This window comes from Eimeria maxima, genomic scaffold, assembly GCF_000499605.1.
Source record: "Eimeria maxima Weybridge genomic scaffold, Emw_scaff143, whole genome shotgun sequence".
In the NCBI taxonomy this organism is placed as follows: domain Eukaryota; phylum Apicomplexa; class Conoidasida; order Eucoccidiorida; family Eimeriidae; genus Eimeria; species Eimeria maxima.
In genome coordinates, this window is record NW_013563505.1 from 35,875 (window position 1) to 51,787 (window position 15,913).

The following is a 15,913-nucleotide window of genomic DNA, read 5'->3' on the forward strand; positions in this document are numbered from 1 at the left end:
AGAGGGGACAGGGGACAACCAAGTGCTGCTGTTAATACAAATCGAGGATTGCTGCTGCTGTAAGGAGACACAAGACACACAGACACGTAAATACACAAATAAATAAATAAATAAATAAATAAATAAATAAATAAATAAATAAATAAGTAAATACACAAATAAATAAATAAATAAATAAAATAAATAAATAAATAAATAAATAAATAAATAAATATATGATATAAAAAAGACACAAAAAGGGACAAAAGGAGACAAAAAAGGAGACACTTTTATCTATTTATTTAATAAATAAATAAATAAATAAATAAATAAATTAATTAATTAATTAATTAATTATTTACTGGTTAATTAATGCATTAATTTCTATGGCGAGTCTCTCTTTGTCTCCTTTTATTTCTTTATTTTTTTTATTTATTTTTTTATTATTTTTTTTATTTATTTCTTTTTTTTTATTTATTTCTTCTTTTTTTTTATTTGTTTCTTTTTGTCCTTTTCTTTCTTCTTCTTCTTCTCCTCCTCTTTCTGTATCTGTATCTTGTTTGCTGCTGCTGCTGCTGCTGCTGCTGTTGCTGCTGTTGCTGCTGCTGTTGCTGCTCTTGTCGGTTTGCTGCAGCAGCAGCAGTCCCCTTTTGTCTTCTTGCTGCAGCAGCAGTGTCTCTGTCTCTTCTTGCTGCTGCAGCAGCAGTGTCTCCTTGTCTCCTTGCTGCAGCAGCAGTGTCTCCTTGTCTCCTTTTATTTCTTTTTGTCTCCTTTCTCTTCCTTTCTTGTATATACGTATATTTATTATACAAGGACGGGCCCACAGCTGATCTGCTGCTCTCTTGCTGCAGCTGCTGCTGCTCCTGCTGCTGCTGCTGCTGCTGCTGCTGCTAGCAAACAGACCGTCGTCATCTGAGCTACTTGCAGCCACCCAAGGATCAAAGCCATCATCAGACACCTCAACACCCTCAGCTGCAGCAGCAGCAGCAGCAGCAGCTGCTGCTGCTGCTGCTGTTGCTGCTGCTGCTGCCGCTGCTGCGGCTGGGGAGGTACCTGCTGTTGCTCCTCCCCCTTCTGCTGCCGCTGCTGCTGCTGCTGCTGCTGCAACAAACCCTAAGTCACAGACAAGCAGAGAAACACGCCATTGGCTGCAGCTTGTCTCCTTTTCTATCTCCTGCAGCTCACGAAGGAGAGGGGCCCCCCCTTGTATATCAGGGAGCCCCTCTTGGGGGCCCCCGGGGGCCCCTTCCAGGGGGTCCCCTGGGGGCCCTTCCAGGGGCCCCCCAGGAGACCTTTCCTGGTGGCTCCTGGGAGGCTCCTCTTGAAAGCAACTGCTGGGGACCCCGTGGGGGCCCCTGGGGGGCCCCTCATGGGGGATCCCCGGTGGCCTGTGTGGAGGGCCCCCGGGGGGCCCTTGAAGGGGGCCCCCCTCTATGTTCTGTGGAGAGCCTCGTGGGGGGGCCCCCTGCCTCATCCTGAGGCTGGGATCGGATCCCAGCTACTCAGGGGCCCCACACTGAGGCGCGGTGGGCCCGTAGCATGCGGCCCTTGCCCTTCATAGATTGCTGCTGCTGCTGCTGCTGCTGCTGCTGGTACTAGCTGCTATTGCTGCTGCTGCTGCGGGTGCTGTTGCCCTTATGAGGGGTTGGCTGAGGCATAGAGTTTTGCTTATTGATATGCAAAGGAGCAGATTAAGGGATTTCATGAGGGTTTAGGGTTTAGGGTTTAGGGTGGAGGGGCCCCCTCTTCCTAGTTGGCTGCTACAGGGAAAGAAAAGAAAGAAAAAAGGGTTTGTTGTTAAAAAGAAATATATACAAAAAGGGTTTTATTAGGGTTTAGCACACAAGGAGGCGCGGGCTTAAATAGGGTTTAGGGTCTAGGGTTTAGGGTTTAGGGTTTGCGTCAGTGTCATTTTTGTTGGCTGCACTGCGCATGCGCTCCTCAGGGTTTATTTTTCCCTTTTCTCCCTAAATAAACATTATTAATTGTAAATAAATAAATAAAATAATTAATTAATTAATTAATTAATTAATTTATTTATTTATTTTTATTATATTTGTTTATGTATTGCGGTGTTTAGCGTTGCTTTCCCCCGTCGGGTGTATGCGGAGTGAGTGAGCGGTTCGCTCTAGGGTTTAGGGTTTAGGGTTTAGGGTTAACAAGGATAATAATAAATAAGTAAATAAATAACAAATAAATAAATAAGAATATTTAAATATAAATACTTATTTAATTTATATTCTTTTTTCTTATTTCTTTTTTTATTTTATTTTATTTATTACAATAAAAGGGAGAAAAGGAGAAAAAAAAAAAAAAGAAGAAAGAGGTGCCTATACACCCGAAGAAGAAAACAAATAAAAATAAAAAGGAAAAGAATAAATAAATAAATAAAAATAAATAAACAAAACATAAAAAAGCGATAAAAGGGGGAGAAAAAAGGTAATAAAAAAGAAAAAAGAAATAAAAAAAAAATAAAAAAAAAGAGAAAAAGACACAATAAGGAGATAAAAGGAGACAAAAAAGAGACAAAAAAAAGATAAAAGGGACAAAAAAGAAGCAAAAAAAAACAAAAAAAAAGAGACAAAAAAGGAAACAAAAAAGAAATAAAAAGGAGGCAATAAGGAGATAAAAAAGGGACAAAAAAGGAGATATATAGGGATAAATATACAAAGAAAAATAAATAAATAAATAAATAAATAAATAAAATATTTTATTTTTAGGGTTAGGGTAGAGAATGTAAAGAACAACATTCCCTATCGAGGGTTTAGGGTTTAGGGTTTAGGGTTTAGCATATCAAGAAGTTCTTCTCATCCATACACAACAACCTAGGGTTTAGGGTTTAGGGTTTAGGGTTTAGGGTTTACAGAAGGAAGGCAGTTGAAGAAATTGGTGTTTCCCTTAACAAGATTTTTCTACTAAAGAGCAGCCTGTAAACCCTAAACCCTAAACCCTAATGGTCCTACGTCTGTCTAGCAGTGTCTAGCTGTAGCTAGCTACAAAAGCTGCAACCTTGGTGAAGTGTGTATTTAGGGTTTAGGGTTTAGGGTTTAGGGTTTGGGGCTTTATTTCTATAACAATTGTATTTTATCTCCTTTCTTATCTCTAAGGGGACAAAACAATAAAAAGATTGTCTCTTCTTTTTATTTCTTCTTGTCTTTTGCTAATAAACAATAAAATGTTTAGGGTTTAGGGTTTAGGGTTTAGGATTTAGGGTTTATTGCTCACCAGAGTCCTGGTAGCAGATAATATGTTCTTTTTTCTACTTAGGGTTTAGGGTTTAGGGTTTAGGGTTTAGGGTTTAGGGTCTGGATTCTAAGCCTAAAGCACTCCTTCCTTTTGTCTTCTTATACCAAAAAGAAACAGAAAACACTAAATTAGGGTTTCCCCTCCTCTGTCTTGCCATTGGTGGTTTAGTGTCTAGGGTTTAGGGTTTAGGGTTTAGGGTTTGGGGTTTTGGGCTTTCTATAAGCAACAACAGCACAACACGAAACCCTCGCCTTGTACTAGAGAGTTTTTATTGTATAATGAAGAACTAGGGTTTAGGGTTTAGGGTTTAGGGTTTAGGGTTTTATTTCTATCACAGTTGTTCTGCCGGCCTCTAGTCTGTCTTATTGGGGTGTATAGGCACCGTCTTGCTGTCTTTATTGCTTCTTCCCTTTTCTTGTTTATTTTTATTATTTATTTTCTTCTTTATAATAAAATAAACCCTAAAAAGGTGTTTATGGTTCCTTTTTCTGCCTTAAACCCTTCAGGGAAAAGGGTTTAGGGTTTAGGGTTTAGGGTTTATGACCGGGAGCGAGCGGCGGTTCCTGCTGCTGCCAACAAGAAAGAGAAGAAAAGGAGGATAAAAGAGTAAATAAAATGAATAAAATAAATAAGTAAGTAAATTTATATTTAATTATTTAATTATTTATTTATTTATTTATTTAATTAATTAAAAAAAGAAGACGTTCTTCTTCCTACAGGGCGGCGGTGGTCGGTGATCGGTCTTCGGGTGTACAGGCAGCTCAATCAGCAGCAGAAGAAGCAGCAGCAGCAGCAGCAACAGCAGCAAATAAATAACCTTTTAATACCTTTTCTTTTATTCTTTTATTCTTTTTTATTTACTTTTATTTATTTTTATTCTTTTTTTATTTATTTTATTCTTTTTATAGGCAGGAGGACAACGTATAGATATATCTATACAGGTAAATAAATAAATAAATAGGCCTTATATATAAGGATCTATTTATTTATTATATTTATATTTATTTATTTATTTGTTTGTTTATGTTTATTTATTTATTTATTTATTAGTGTAGTGTATCCTTTTTATTTATTTATTTATTTATTTCTTTTTTATAGAAATAAAAACTTTTATTAGATGAATAAATGCATTTATATGTTCTAAACCCTAGGTCTAAATTAGGGTTTAGGGTTTAGGGTTTAGGGTTTAGGGTTTTCTTTATAGACAACCTTCAAAGTTTATTTAATTATTCCTTCCTTTCTCCAATGCAGTTACCTTTAACTCTGCTGCTGCTTGCCCCTGCAGCAGCAGCAGCAGCAGCAGGAGAATCAGCAGCAGGTTCACCAGGTGCAGCAGAAGCAGCAGCAGCAGCAGCAGCAGCAGCAGCAGCAGGAAATGAAAGTTCAATAGGATCAGCAGCAGACGCATTTCTTGGTTCCCCCTCAAGGGAATTAGGTACACCAAGTAAGAAATATAATTCTGCTGCTGCTGCTGCTGCTGCTGCTGCTGCTGCTGCTGAGGAAGAGGAGATAGATCCTCGTGAGTTTATGGAGGTTATATACTTAGATGCAGCAGCAAAAGAGGTGCAGGATCTGCAGCAGCAGGAGTTGCTGCAGCAGGAGATGCAGCAGCAAATACAGCAGCAGGAGCAGCAGCAAAGAAAAAATAAAATTATAAATACTATTAAGAAAACAACACAGGGTGTATCTGCTGCTGTTATTTTGCTGCTGCTGCTGCGCTTTGCTGCTACTGCAGCAGCAGCAGCAGGACTGAAGCAGACAAAGCAACCACTGCAGCAGCAGCTGCAGCCGCAAAAAGATACAGCAACAGCAGCAGCAGCAGGAGCAGCAGGAGAAGAAGAGACACCTATATCTAAACAGGAGAAGCCTATAGATAAAAAGGAGACAAAAAAAGAAGAAAAAAAAGAAGAAAAAAAGGAGACAATTGTCTCCTCTATAGAGGAGACACTCTTATCTGACGAGGAGACACTTATAGATAAAGAGGAGACAATAATTATAAATAAAAAGGAGACAGGGAAGGAGACAGGGGAGGAGACAGGGAGGGAGACAGGGAGGGAGACAGAGGAGGAGACAGGGAAGGAGACAGGGAAGGAGACAGGAAAGGAGGCAGGGAAGGAGACAGGGAAGGAGACAGGGAGGGAGACACCTTTATCTATAGAGGAGGCAATAAATGCATTAAAGGAGACAATTTTATTTAATAAAGAAAAAGATATAAATAATAAAAAGGAGACACCTTCCTTAGAGGAGGAAGAGGAAGAGGAGAAGGAGGAGGAGGAGGAGGAGGAAGGAGGAGAAGGAGAAGGAGGAGAAGAAGAAGAGGAGGAAGAAGAAAAGGAGACACCTATATATAAAGAAAAGGAGACACCAAGAATAAGGGAAAGAATTATAGGAGAAAAGGAGGTAGTAATAGAGGGACAGACTAAGCCTATAATAATAAAAGAAATAATGTATTTATCTAGTAAGGAGGAAGAAGAAGAAGAAGAAGAAGAAGGAGGAGGAGGAGGAGGAGGGGAGGAGGAGGAGACACTAGATAAGGAGACACTTACTTATAAGGAAGAAGATGATGATGTTTTCTTACCTACAGAGGAGATACTAACAAGAGAAGAAAGAGAAGAATTATTTAATAAAAAAAAAGAATTAATTAATAAAAAAAAAAAAGAAATAAATAATAAACAAAAGGATATACTTATTAATAAACAAGAAAAGGAGACAATAGAGGAAAAAATAGGAGAAAAGGAGACACTTTTACCTACAAAGGAGACACTTGTACAAGAAAAGGAGACAGTTATACAAGAAAAGGAGACACCTATGCAAGAAAAGGAGACAGTTATACAAGAAGAGGAGACAGTTGTACAAGAAGAGGAGACAGTTGTACAGGAGGCATCTATACAAGAAAAGGAGACACCTATACAAGAAAAGGAGTCACCTGTACAAGAAAAGGAGACACCTGTACAAGAAAAGGAGACACCTATACAAGAAGAGGAGACACCTGTACAAGAAAAGGAGACACCTGTACAAGAAGAGGAGACACCTATACAAGAAGAGGAGACAGTTATACAAGAAGAGGAGACAGTTGTACAAGAAAAGGAGACAGATATAGAAGAAAAGGAGACACCTATACAAGAGGAGGAGAGAGTTATAGAAGAAAAGGAGACACCTACACAAGAGGAGGAGACAGTTATACAAGAGGAGGAGAGAGTTATACAAGAAAAGGAGACAATTTATCCCCCTATAGAGGAGACAATTGTATATGAAGAAAAGGAGACAATTTATCCCCCTGTAAAGGAGACAGTTGTACATAAAAAGGAGACACTTTATCCTCCTATACAAGAGACATATATATATACAGATAGGGAGACACCTGTCCCTATAGAGGATATACCTATAGAAGAAAAGGAGACACATATAGACGGAGAGGAGGAGACAGTTGTCTCCTCTATAGAGGAGGAGACACCCTTATATAACCACAAAGGAGACACAGACGAAGAAGAGGAGACAAGTGTCTCCTCTATAGAGGAGGAGACACCTATACAAGAAAAGGAGACACCTATACAAGAAAAGGAGACACCTATACAAGAAGAGGAGACAGTTGTACAAGAGGAGGAGACACGTATAGAAGAAAAGGAGAAAGAAAAGGAGACAGTTGTGTCCTCTGATGAGGAGACAGGTGCCTCCTCTGAATTAGAGGAAGTGTCTCCTTTAGAGGGTAAAGAATTTCTTTATGAATTTGCTGTCCCTTCCCCTGTCTCCTCTTCTGTCTCCTCCTCCCTTTCCTCTTCCCTCTCCTCTTCTGTCTCCTCCTCCCTCTCCTCCTCTCTCTCCTCTTCTCTCTCTCCTTCTGTCTCCTCTTCTCTCTCCCCATCCTCTGATGAGGAGACATCCTTAGGGGAAGAGGAGACACCTTCTAGGGCACAGGAGACACTTGCAAGGGGAGAGGAGACAGTCTCCCCCCCTACACAGGAGACAGTCTCCTCCCCTACACAGGAGACAATCTTACCTATAGAGGAGCCAGTCTCCTCCCCTACACAGGAGACATTCTCCTCCCCTACAGAGGAGACAGTCTCCACCCCTACACAGGAGACAGCCTCCTCCCCTACAGAGGAGACAGCCTCCTCCACTGCAGGGGAGACAGCCTCCCCCACAGAGGAGACAGCCGTACCTACAGAGGAGACACCCCTAAAGGTAGAGGAGACAGTCTCTTCCTCTACAGAGGAGACACCCCTAAAGGAAGAGGAGACAGTCTCCCCTAGACAGGAGACAGTCGTACAAGGAGAGGAGACAGTCTCCCCTACAGGGGAGACTGTCGTAACTCAAGAGGAGACACCTTTAACAGGAGAGGAGACAGTCTCCCCTAAGGAGGAGACAGTCTCCCCTACAGAGGAGACAGTCTTACCTACAGAGGAGACAGTCTCCCCTACAGAGGAGACAGAAGTCCCTCAAGAGGAGACACCTTTACAAAGGGAGGAGACAGTCGTAAAAGGAGAGGAGACAGTCGTAAAAGGAGAGGAGACAGTCTCCCCTATTAAGGAGGAGACACTTTTATCTAAGGAGGAGGAGACAGTAGTACAAGGAGGGGAGACGGATGTGCATAAAGAGGAAACAGGTGTCTCCTCTATAGAGGAGACAGTCCCCTTACCTACAGAGGAGACAGTCCCCGTACCTACAGAGGAGACAGCCTCCTTACCTACAGGGGAGACAGTCCCCTTACCTACAGAGGAGACAGCCTCCTTACCTACAGAGGAGACAGTCCCCTTACCTGATAAGGAGACACCCTTACCTACGGAGGAGACAAAGGAGGAGACAGAAGAGGAGACAACTATAAGAAAGGAGGAGACACCTATAGAAGGAGAGGAGACAACTGTAAGAGAAGAGGAGACACCTATAAGAAAAGAGGAGACACATACAACAGAAGAGGAGACAGTCTTACCTACAGAGGAGACAAGTGTCCCCTCTACAGAGGAGACAGTCTTACAAGAAAAGGAGACACCTATAACTAAGGAGGAGACACCCTTAAAGGAAGAGGAGACAGTCTCCCCTACAAAGGAGACAGTCTCCCCTGCTGAGGAGACAGTATCCCCTACAGAGGAGGCAGTGTCCCCTACAGAGGAGACAGTATCCCCTACAGAGGAGACAGTATCCCCTACAGAGGAGACAGTCGTACCTACAGAGGAGACAGTCTCCCCTGTAGAGGAGACACCTATACAAGGAGAGGAGACACCTATAAAGGAAGAGGAGACACATACAAAGGAAGAGGAGACACCTAAGACAGAAGAGGAGAGAGGTACAAAAGAAGAGGAGACACCTATAAAGGAAGAGGAGACAAGTGTCCCCTCTACAGAGGAGACACCTTTAGCTAAGGAGGAGGCACCTGTACAAAAAGAGGAGACACCTATGCAAGGGGAGGAGACAGCTGTAACAGGAGAGGAGACAGTCTCCCCTACAGAGGAGACACCTCTTGTACAAGGAGAGGAGACACATAAAGAAGAGGAGACAGTTGTACAAGAAGAGGAGACACCTGTACAAGAAAAGGAGACACCTGTACAAGAAAAGGAGACACCTGTACAAGAAAAGGAGACAGTTGTACAAGAAAAGGAGACAGTTGTACAAGAAAAGGAGACACCTGAACAAGAAGAGGAGACACCTGAACAAGAAGAGGAGACAGTTGTACAAGAAGAGGAGACACCTGAACAAGAAGAGGAGACACCTGTACAAGAAAAGGAGACAATTGTACAAGAGGAGGAGACACCTGAACAAGAAGAGGAGACAATTGTACAAGAAGAGGAGACACCTAAAGAAGAAGAAGGTATAGTTGCCTCCTTTTTTAGTAAGACTGTCTCCTCCCTAGTGGGGGCATTATTCTCTCGTAAGGAGACACCTATACAAGAAAAGGAGACACCTAAGGAAGAAAAGGAGACACCTAAGGAAGAAAAGGAGACACCTAAGGAAGAAAAGGAGACAGTCCCCTCTATAGAGGAGGAGACAAGAGAGGAGACATTTTTATCTAAGAGGGAGACACCTATAAAGGAAGAGGAGACAACTGTCTCCTCTGCAGAGGAGGAGGCACCTATACAAGAAAAGGAGATACCTGTACAAGAAAAGGAGGAGACAGTCTCCTCTACAGAGGAGACACCTCAGCAAGAAGAGGAGACAGTTATGCAGGAAGAGGACATACCTGAGGACGGTTTGCGTTTCTTGTTCAGGGGTAGCTCCGTTTAAATGGAAGTAACTGCAGCAGCAGCAGCAGCAGCAGCAGCAGCAGCAGCAGCAGCAGCAGCAAATGCAGCAAGAGAGATTGTAGAGAAGACAAAGGAGACAAAAGAAGAAGAAGGAAAGAAGGGAGGAGACAACAAGAGAAAAGGAGACACATAAAAAGGAGACATTTATGCTAGAGGGACTTGTCTATCTACATCTGCTTCTTTTGCTGCTGCTGCTGCTGCAGCAGCAGCAGCAGCAGAAGCACAGGTATCTACTATACATAGCTGCTGCTATGCCCGTGGCGTAACCATGTGTCTTAACAGCAGCAACTGCAGCAACTAAAAAGGAGACACTTTGTTTAGGTCTCTCTCTAAAACCCTAAACCCTAATTATACAAACCCTAAACCCTAATTTTCTGCTGCTGCATGCAGCGAAGCCCCAATTGTTCCTCCATGTATTGAATAACAGAAATTAACCGCTTTGTGTTTGCGGCATGCGCTGCAGCAGCAGCAGTGTTTGCTGCTGCTGCGCTTGTTGTTGCTGCAGTTGCTGCTCTGCTTGCTGCTGCTGCTGCTGCTGCAGCAGCAGCAGCAGCAGCAATCATATAAACTGCGGCAGAGACTCAATGGTCTCTACTACAAACATTACTTTCTCTGCTCCCGCTGTGCAAGCCCAGACACAGCTAGCCACAGCTAGCTACAGCTAGCTACAGCTAGCTACAGCTAGCTACAACTAGCCACAACTAGCTACAGCTAGCCATAACTAGCTACAGCTAGCTAGATATAGCCACAGCTAGCTATAGCTAGCTGTGGCTAGTTAGAGAGAGCTACAGCTAGCTACCGCTAGCTCTACAGCCAGCTACGGATAGCTCCATGCAGGTAGAGCTAGCCAACGCTAGTCATGGTTGGCTGCAGCTAGCTGTAGCTAGCTGTAGCTAGCTGTAGCTAGCTGTAGCTAGCTGTAGCTAGCTGTGCTGGGTAAGGTGAGCTGAGAAGAGAACAAAAAAAGGGCGAGGGGACAAGAAGCCCCAAAAGAGACTGCATGCAAATTTGCATGCATGCAGCACATCTCCTAGCCAATAGGCATTATTGCTTTGCTGCTGGTGCTGCTGCTGTTGCGGTAGCAGCACCAGCACTTGCTGCTGCTACTGCAGCAGCAACAACAGCAGCAGCAACACTTGCTGCTGCTGCGCCTAACACCAACACTGTGTAAAAAAAGAAACCTTACTAAACACCTACCAACGGGAGGCGTTACGGGCCTGCTGCTGCTGCTGCTGCTGCTGCTGCTGTTGCTGCTGCTGCTGCTGCTCGCTCAGCAACAAAACCCATAAGACACTACTAAATCCTAAGCACTAGCTGCAGCAGCAGCAGCAGCAGCAACAGAGCGCAGCCGCTGCACCAGCAATACCCGCAGATGAGATAGCAAGCGACTATGCTGCTGCTCTCCTCCGCAGCACCGCTGCTGCTGCTGCTGTTGCTGCTGCTGCTCACGCTGCCAGACCTCCACCAGCGCGAGGGACATACACAAGACTTGACGAAGCGCCTGCTGCTGCTCTGTGCATGCGCCCCTTGGCTGTTGCATTGATGCTACCTGCTGCAGAATATGCGCCAGCAGCACACGAAGCCGCAGCAAGGGACTTGCTGCTGCTGTTGCTGCTGCTGTTGCTTTTGCTGCTGTTTTTGCTGCTGCTGTTCGTGCGGTGTATGCAGCTTGAAGAGCAGCAGCCCGTTTAAGTATTGGCTGCCACAGCAGCAGCAGCAAATCGGGAGCAGCAGCAGCAGGTCGATCTTGCTGCTGCTGCTGCTGTGGCTGCAGCCGCTGCAGCACCGCATGCACTTTAGGGGCAGCTTTCCCCTTAACCCATGCGTAGCAGCAGCAGCACTTCCTATCCTTGGATTCTGCTGCTGCTGCTGCTGCAATGCTGCTCTCTACTAGCAGCAGCAGTTTGTCTCGCGCGTCTGCTGCTGCTGTTGCTGCTGCTGCTGTTGCTGCTGCAAAATCTGCTGCTGCAGGTGCTGCTGCTGCTGCTGCTGCTGTTGCTGCTCTTATTGATGCGCAACGACGCCTTTTCAATCTCGCTGCCTCCTCAGCTTGCTGCTGCTGCAGAATTTGCTGCTGCTGCTGTTGCTTCTGAGTCTGCTGCTGCTGCTGCTGCTGTGATTGTCGCCGCTGCTTCCGCAACAGCTGCTGGCGCAGCAACTGCTGGTGCTTCTCATCACCAAGCTGCTGCTGCTGCTGCTGTTTCTGTTGCTGTACTTGCTGCTTCTTCTGCTGCATTGGCTGCCGCAACACAGGTAGCTGCTGCTGCTGATTCTCTTGCTGCAGCTGCAGGGGCAGCAGCACCTCACCCTCCCCAATCGGCTGCTGCTGCTGCTGCTGCTCTTGCTGCAGCGGCAGCACAAACTCATCCTCTAGCTGCTGCTGCAGCAGCTCTTGCTGCTGCGCCTCATGCGTCTGCTCCCGCAGCATGTCTTGCTGCAGCGGCAGCAGCAGCTCATCCTCAAGTTGCTGCTGCTGCTGCTCCTGCTGCAGCGGCAGTAGCAGCTCGTCCTCAAGCTGCTGCTGCAGCTGCTCTTCCTGCTGCTGAGTCTTCTGTAACTCTTCCTGCTGCAGCGGCAGCAGCAGCTCGTCCTCCAGTTGCTGCTGTGTTAGCTGTTCTTTAGCTTGCTGCTGCTGCTGTTGTTGCTGCTGCTGTTGCTGCTGGACCATTGAATTATCCTCTCCTTCCCGCTGCAGCAATTCATCTTGTTGTTGCTGCTGCTGCTCATTTTGCTGTTGTTGTTGTTGCTGCTGCTGCTGCGGCGGCGGCGGCGCCACTGGCCTGTCCGTCAGCATCTGTTCGTCTTCCCGCTGCTGCTGCTGCTGCTGCTGCGTTTCTTGCAGCAGCTGCTGCTCCAGCGCCGCGTTCTGTTGTTGCTGCTGGCCCTGCTGTTGTCTTTCCTGCTGCAGCTGCTCCTCTTGCTGCTGCTGCTGCTCGTTCTGCAGAGGCGACAGCAACTCGTCCTCGAGCTGCTGCTGCAGCTGTCTTTGTTGCTCGTGTTGCTGCTTCTCCTGCTGCACGCCTTGCTGCTGCTGCTGCACCTGCTGCTCCTGTTGCTCCTGCGGTAGCGATGACACAAGAACGTCCATCAGCTGCTGCTGCTGCTGCTGCTGCTGCTGCTGCTCACTTTGCTGCTGCCCCTCCTCCTGCTGCAAAGAGGATAAAAGCTCGTCCTCCAGCTGCTGCTGTTGTTGCTGCTGCTGATCTTGCTGCTGCTCCTGATCCGGCAGCCGCTTCTGACCTTGCTGCTGCTGCTGCTGACCCTTCTGCTGCTGCTGCTGCTGCTCCTGCTGAAAGGGTGACAGAAACTCGTCCTCCAGTTGTTGCTGCGACTGTTGCTGCTGCAGCTGCTGCTTCTGCTGCTGCTCATGTTGCTGGTGCTTCTCTTCCTTCATTAGAGGAGGCAGCAACCCACCCTGCTGTTGCTGCTGCTGCAGCAGTTGCTGCAGCTGCTGCTTCTGCTGCTGCTCCCACTGCTGCTTCTCTGCCTTAAGTACGGGAGACGGCAAGCCAAAATCCAGCAGCTGTTGCTGCTGCTGCTGCTGCAAATGCTGCTGCAGCAGTTGCTTCTGTTGCTGCTCATCTTGCTGCTGCTTCTCTGCCTTCAACACAGGGGACGGCAAGCCAAAATCCATTTGCTGCTGCTGCTGCTGTTGCTGCTGCAGCTGCTGCATCGGCTGCTTCGTATCTTGCTGCTGTCCCTCCTCCTTCTGCAGGGTTGAGAACAAATCATCCTCCAGCTGCTGCTGCTGCTGCTGCCCTTCCGGCTGCTGCTGCTGCTGCCCTTCCGGCTGCTGCTGCTGCTGCTGCTGCTCACATTGTTGCATCTCCTCCTGCTCTAGAGAAGACAGCAACTCATCCTCTAGCTGCTGCTGTTGCTGCTGCTGCTGCTCCTGGTGGTCGTTTTGCTGCTGCTCTGCCTCCTGCGGCAACATGCCCTCGAGCTGCTGCTGCAGCTGTTGCTGATGATCTTCCTGCTGCAGTTGCTGCTGCACCTGCAGCCCGTCTTCTGTCCTCTGCTGCAGGCCCTCTCCTCCATTTTGCTGCTGCTGCTGCTGCTGCTGTTGCTGCTGCTGCTGCCCTTTGGGAATGTTCTCCCCAAAGATATCTTCATCTAAACTCTCGACAGACAGCTGAGGATATCCACCCTTCTCTGCTGCTGCTGCTGCTGCGCTGCTGCTGCTGCTGCTGCTGCAGCTGTTGCTAGCGTAGTCGGGAGTTGCGGCCCCGAAAGCGGCGGAAGTATCAGCAGCATCTGCTGCAGCAGCAGCAGCAGGACAAGACAGCTGCTCTTGTTGCTGCTCTTGCTGCTCTTGCTGCTGCCCTTGCTGCCTCTGCCTCTGCTGCTGCTGCCTTTGCTGCTGCCATGCTGTTAGCTGCCTGATTTGTCTTGCATCAGCAGCAGCAAGACGTTTTAATCTCTTAACATCTTCTCTTTCCTGCTGCAGCAGCAGCAGCGTAGATGCAACAAGTTGCTGCTGCTCTTCTTCTGCTTCTGCTGCTTGCTGCAGTTCGTTCTTAAGTCTTTGCTGCTGCTGCTGCGATAGTTCAAGGAGATGCTCCCTCTGCTGCACCTCTGCTTCTGTTTGCTGCAGCTGCTGCTGCAGCATTAATATTTGCTGCTGCAGCATACCTATCTGCTGCTCCTGCTGCTGCAGCGCCTGCTGCTTTATCTCTAAGGCAGCAACTAGTCTCCTGTTCTCCTCCCCCCATGAATCAAATCCCTGCAGCTGCTGCTGCAGCAGCTGCTGCCTTAATGCATCACAACCCTTGCATGCACTCCTGCTGCTGCATGTGCTGCTATTGCTGCTGCTACTGCTGTTGCTGCTGTTGTTCATGTTGCTGTTGCTGCTGCTGCTGCTAGGTTGATCCAACAAGGTCTTACTGCCCTCTAAAACACCCAGATGGGGCCCCTTGGGGGGCCCCTGCTGCTGCTGCTCCGCAGCAGCAGCAGCATTAGTGGGGGGCCCCTCTATCTGCTGGTTCTGCGGAGCTGCTGCTGCTGCAGTGCAAGGGGCCCCTTGATCAACTATCCACGGAACTCCCTGTTGCTCCTGCTGCTGTTCTTGCTGCACCTCCACATGCTGCTGCAGTTGCTGCTGCTGCTGCTGCTGCATGGTTAGCTGCTGTTTTGACTTGGTGCACAGAGGTACAGGAGATTTCTGCTGCTGCTGCTGCTGGGGGGCCCCCAAGGGTTCATCCGGGGGCCCCTCTATCTCTAAGAAGGAGCAAAGACTGTCCTCTAATTCTTGCAGTGTATCCTCACATACACCATCTCTATCCTCAGGTGTATGCGCAGCCCTGCTGCTGCTGCTGCTGCTGCCGGTAGGGGGGCCCACACTTTGTACCTTGCTAATGCTGGTGCTGTTGCTGCTTCCCCATGCACTCGTAGAAGGGGGGGCCCCAGGAAAAGCAGAAGCCTCATGAGGGGGCCCCTCAAAGGAAGAGGGGGGCCCCTCATCAGCTGGTAAACAAGGGGGAACCCATGATGCCTGCTGCTGCTGCTGCTGCTGCTGTTGCGGAAGCCTGGGAGGTCGACCTCGCCGCTTCTTGGGTTGACTGTCCTCCTCCTGCTGCTGTAGCTGCTGCTGCTGCTGCTGCTGAGGTTTGCGGCGCCGCCTGCTAGCAGCAGGAAGCGCAGCAGCTGCAGCTCCTTGTTGCAGCTGCTGCACATCGGTCACTGCAGCAGAAACAGCAGCACCAGCAGCGGGCTTCCCTGCTCCTGTGGGGCCCCAGCCTTGCTGCTTTGGCTGCTTCTGTTGCTGCTTCTGCTGCTGCTGCTGACGATCTGTTGCTGCTGCTGCTGCAGACGCACCTTCCCCAGCAGCAACCTGTGATATGAAGGTAAGCATTTGGTCCCAGCAGAGGCCCCCCATAGGGGCCCCTCCGGGGGCCCCCTGGGTCTCAGGTGGTGCCTTGTGGGCCCCCCTTGAGGGGGCCCCAGGGTTGCATGCACCCTCAGACCCATCCGGTAATAAACGCACTGTAGGGGAGGGCCCGGGGGCCCCCCTAGCATCGGCGCTAAGCTGCTGCGGCGAAGGAGGTTGTGGGTACACTAGAGCTGGACACATGGCTACAGACTGCTGCTGCTGCAGCAGCAGCCGCTGCTGCTGCTGCTGCTGCTGCTGCTGCTGCTGCTGTGGGGACTACGCTAGAGGGAGTCTTGACTGACTCCATCATCAATAATGCAGATTAGCAGCAGCAAATGATTCCCCTGCTGCTCCTGCTCGGCTATTGCTGGTGTCCTCTTGCTGTTGGTGCCGCCACGTAGCTGCTGCTGCTGCTGCTGCAGCAGCAGCAACAGCAGCACAGCCCGCGTGCCCTGACTCCTTGGTTTCCCCCCTGCACGATGCGTACTTTGCGTTAAAAATTTGAATTCGGAGGAAAATAAGGATGATATAAACCCTCCTAGGGTTTAGGGTTTAGGGTTTAGGGTTTAGGGTTTAGGGTGAA

General features: G+C 47.8%; 2 protein-coding genes across 2 annotated transcripts; one reads left to right on the forward strand and one right to left on the reverse strand.

Moving 5' to 3' along the window:
* Positions 1–4,752: 4,752 nt before the first annotated feature.
* On the forward strand, positions 4,753–9,441 carry EMWEY_00017270 (hypothetical protein; the record flags this gene model as incomplete). Its single annotated transcript, XM_013477533.1, has 1 exon — positions 4,753–9,441. One exon carries the CDS (start codon positions 4,753–4,755, stop codon positions 9,439–9,441), a length of 4,689 nt encoding a protein of 1,562 aa, XP_013332987.1.
* Positions 9,442–10,764: 1,323 nt separating this feature from the next.
* On the reverse strand, positions 10,765–15,531 carry EMWEY_00017280 (hypothetical protein, conserved; the record flags this gene model as incomplete). The annotated part of the gene is made up of 1 exon (XM_013477534.1): positions 10,765–15,531. The coding sequence occupies one exon, from the start codon at positions 15,529–15,531 to the stop codon at positions 10,765–10,767; it is 4,767 nt and encodes a 1,588-aa protein (XP_013332988.1).
* Positions 15,532–15,913: the final 382 nt, after the last annotated feature.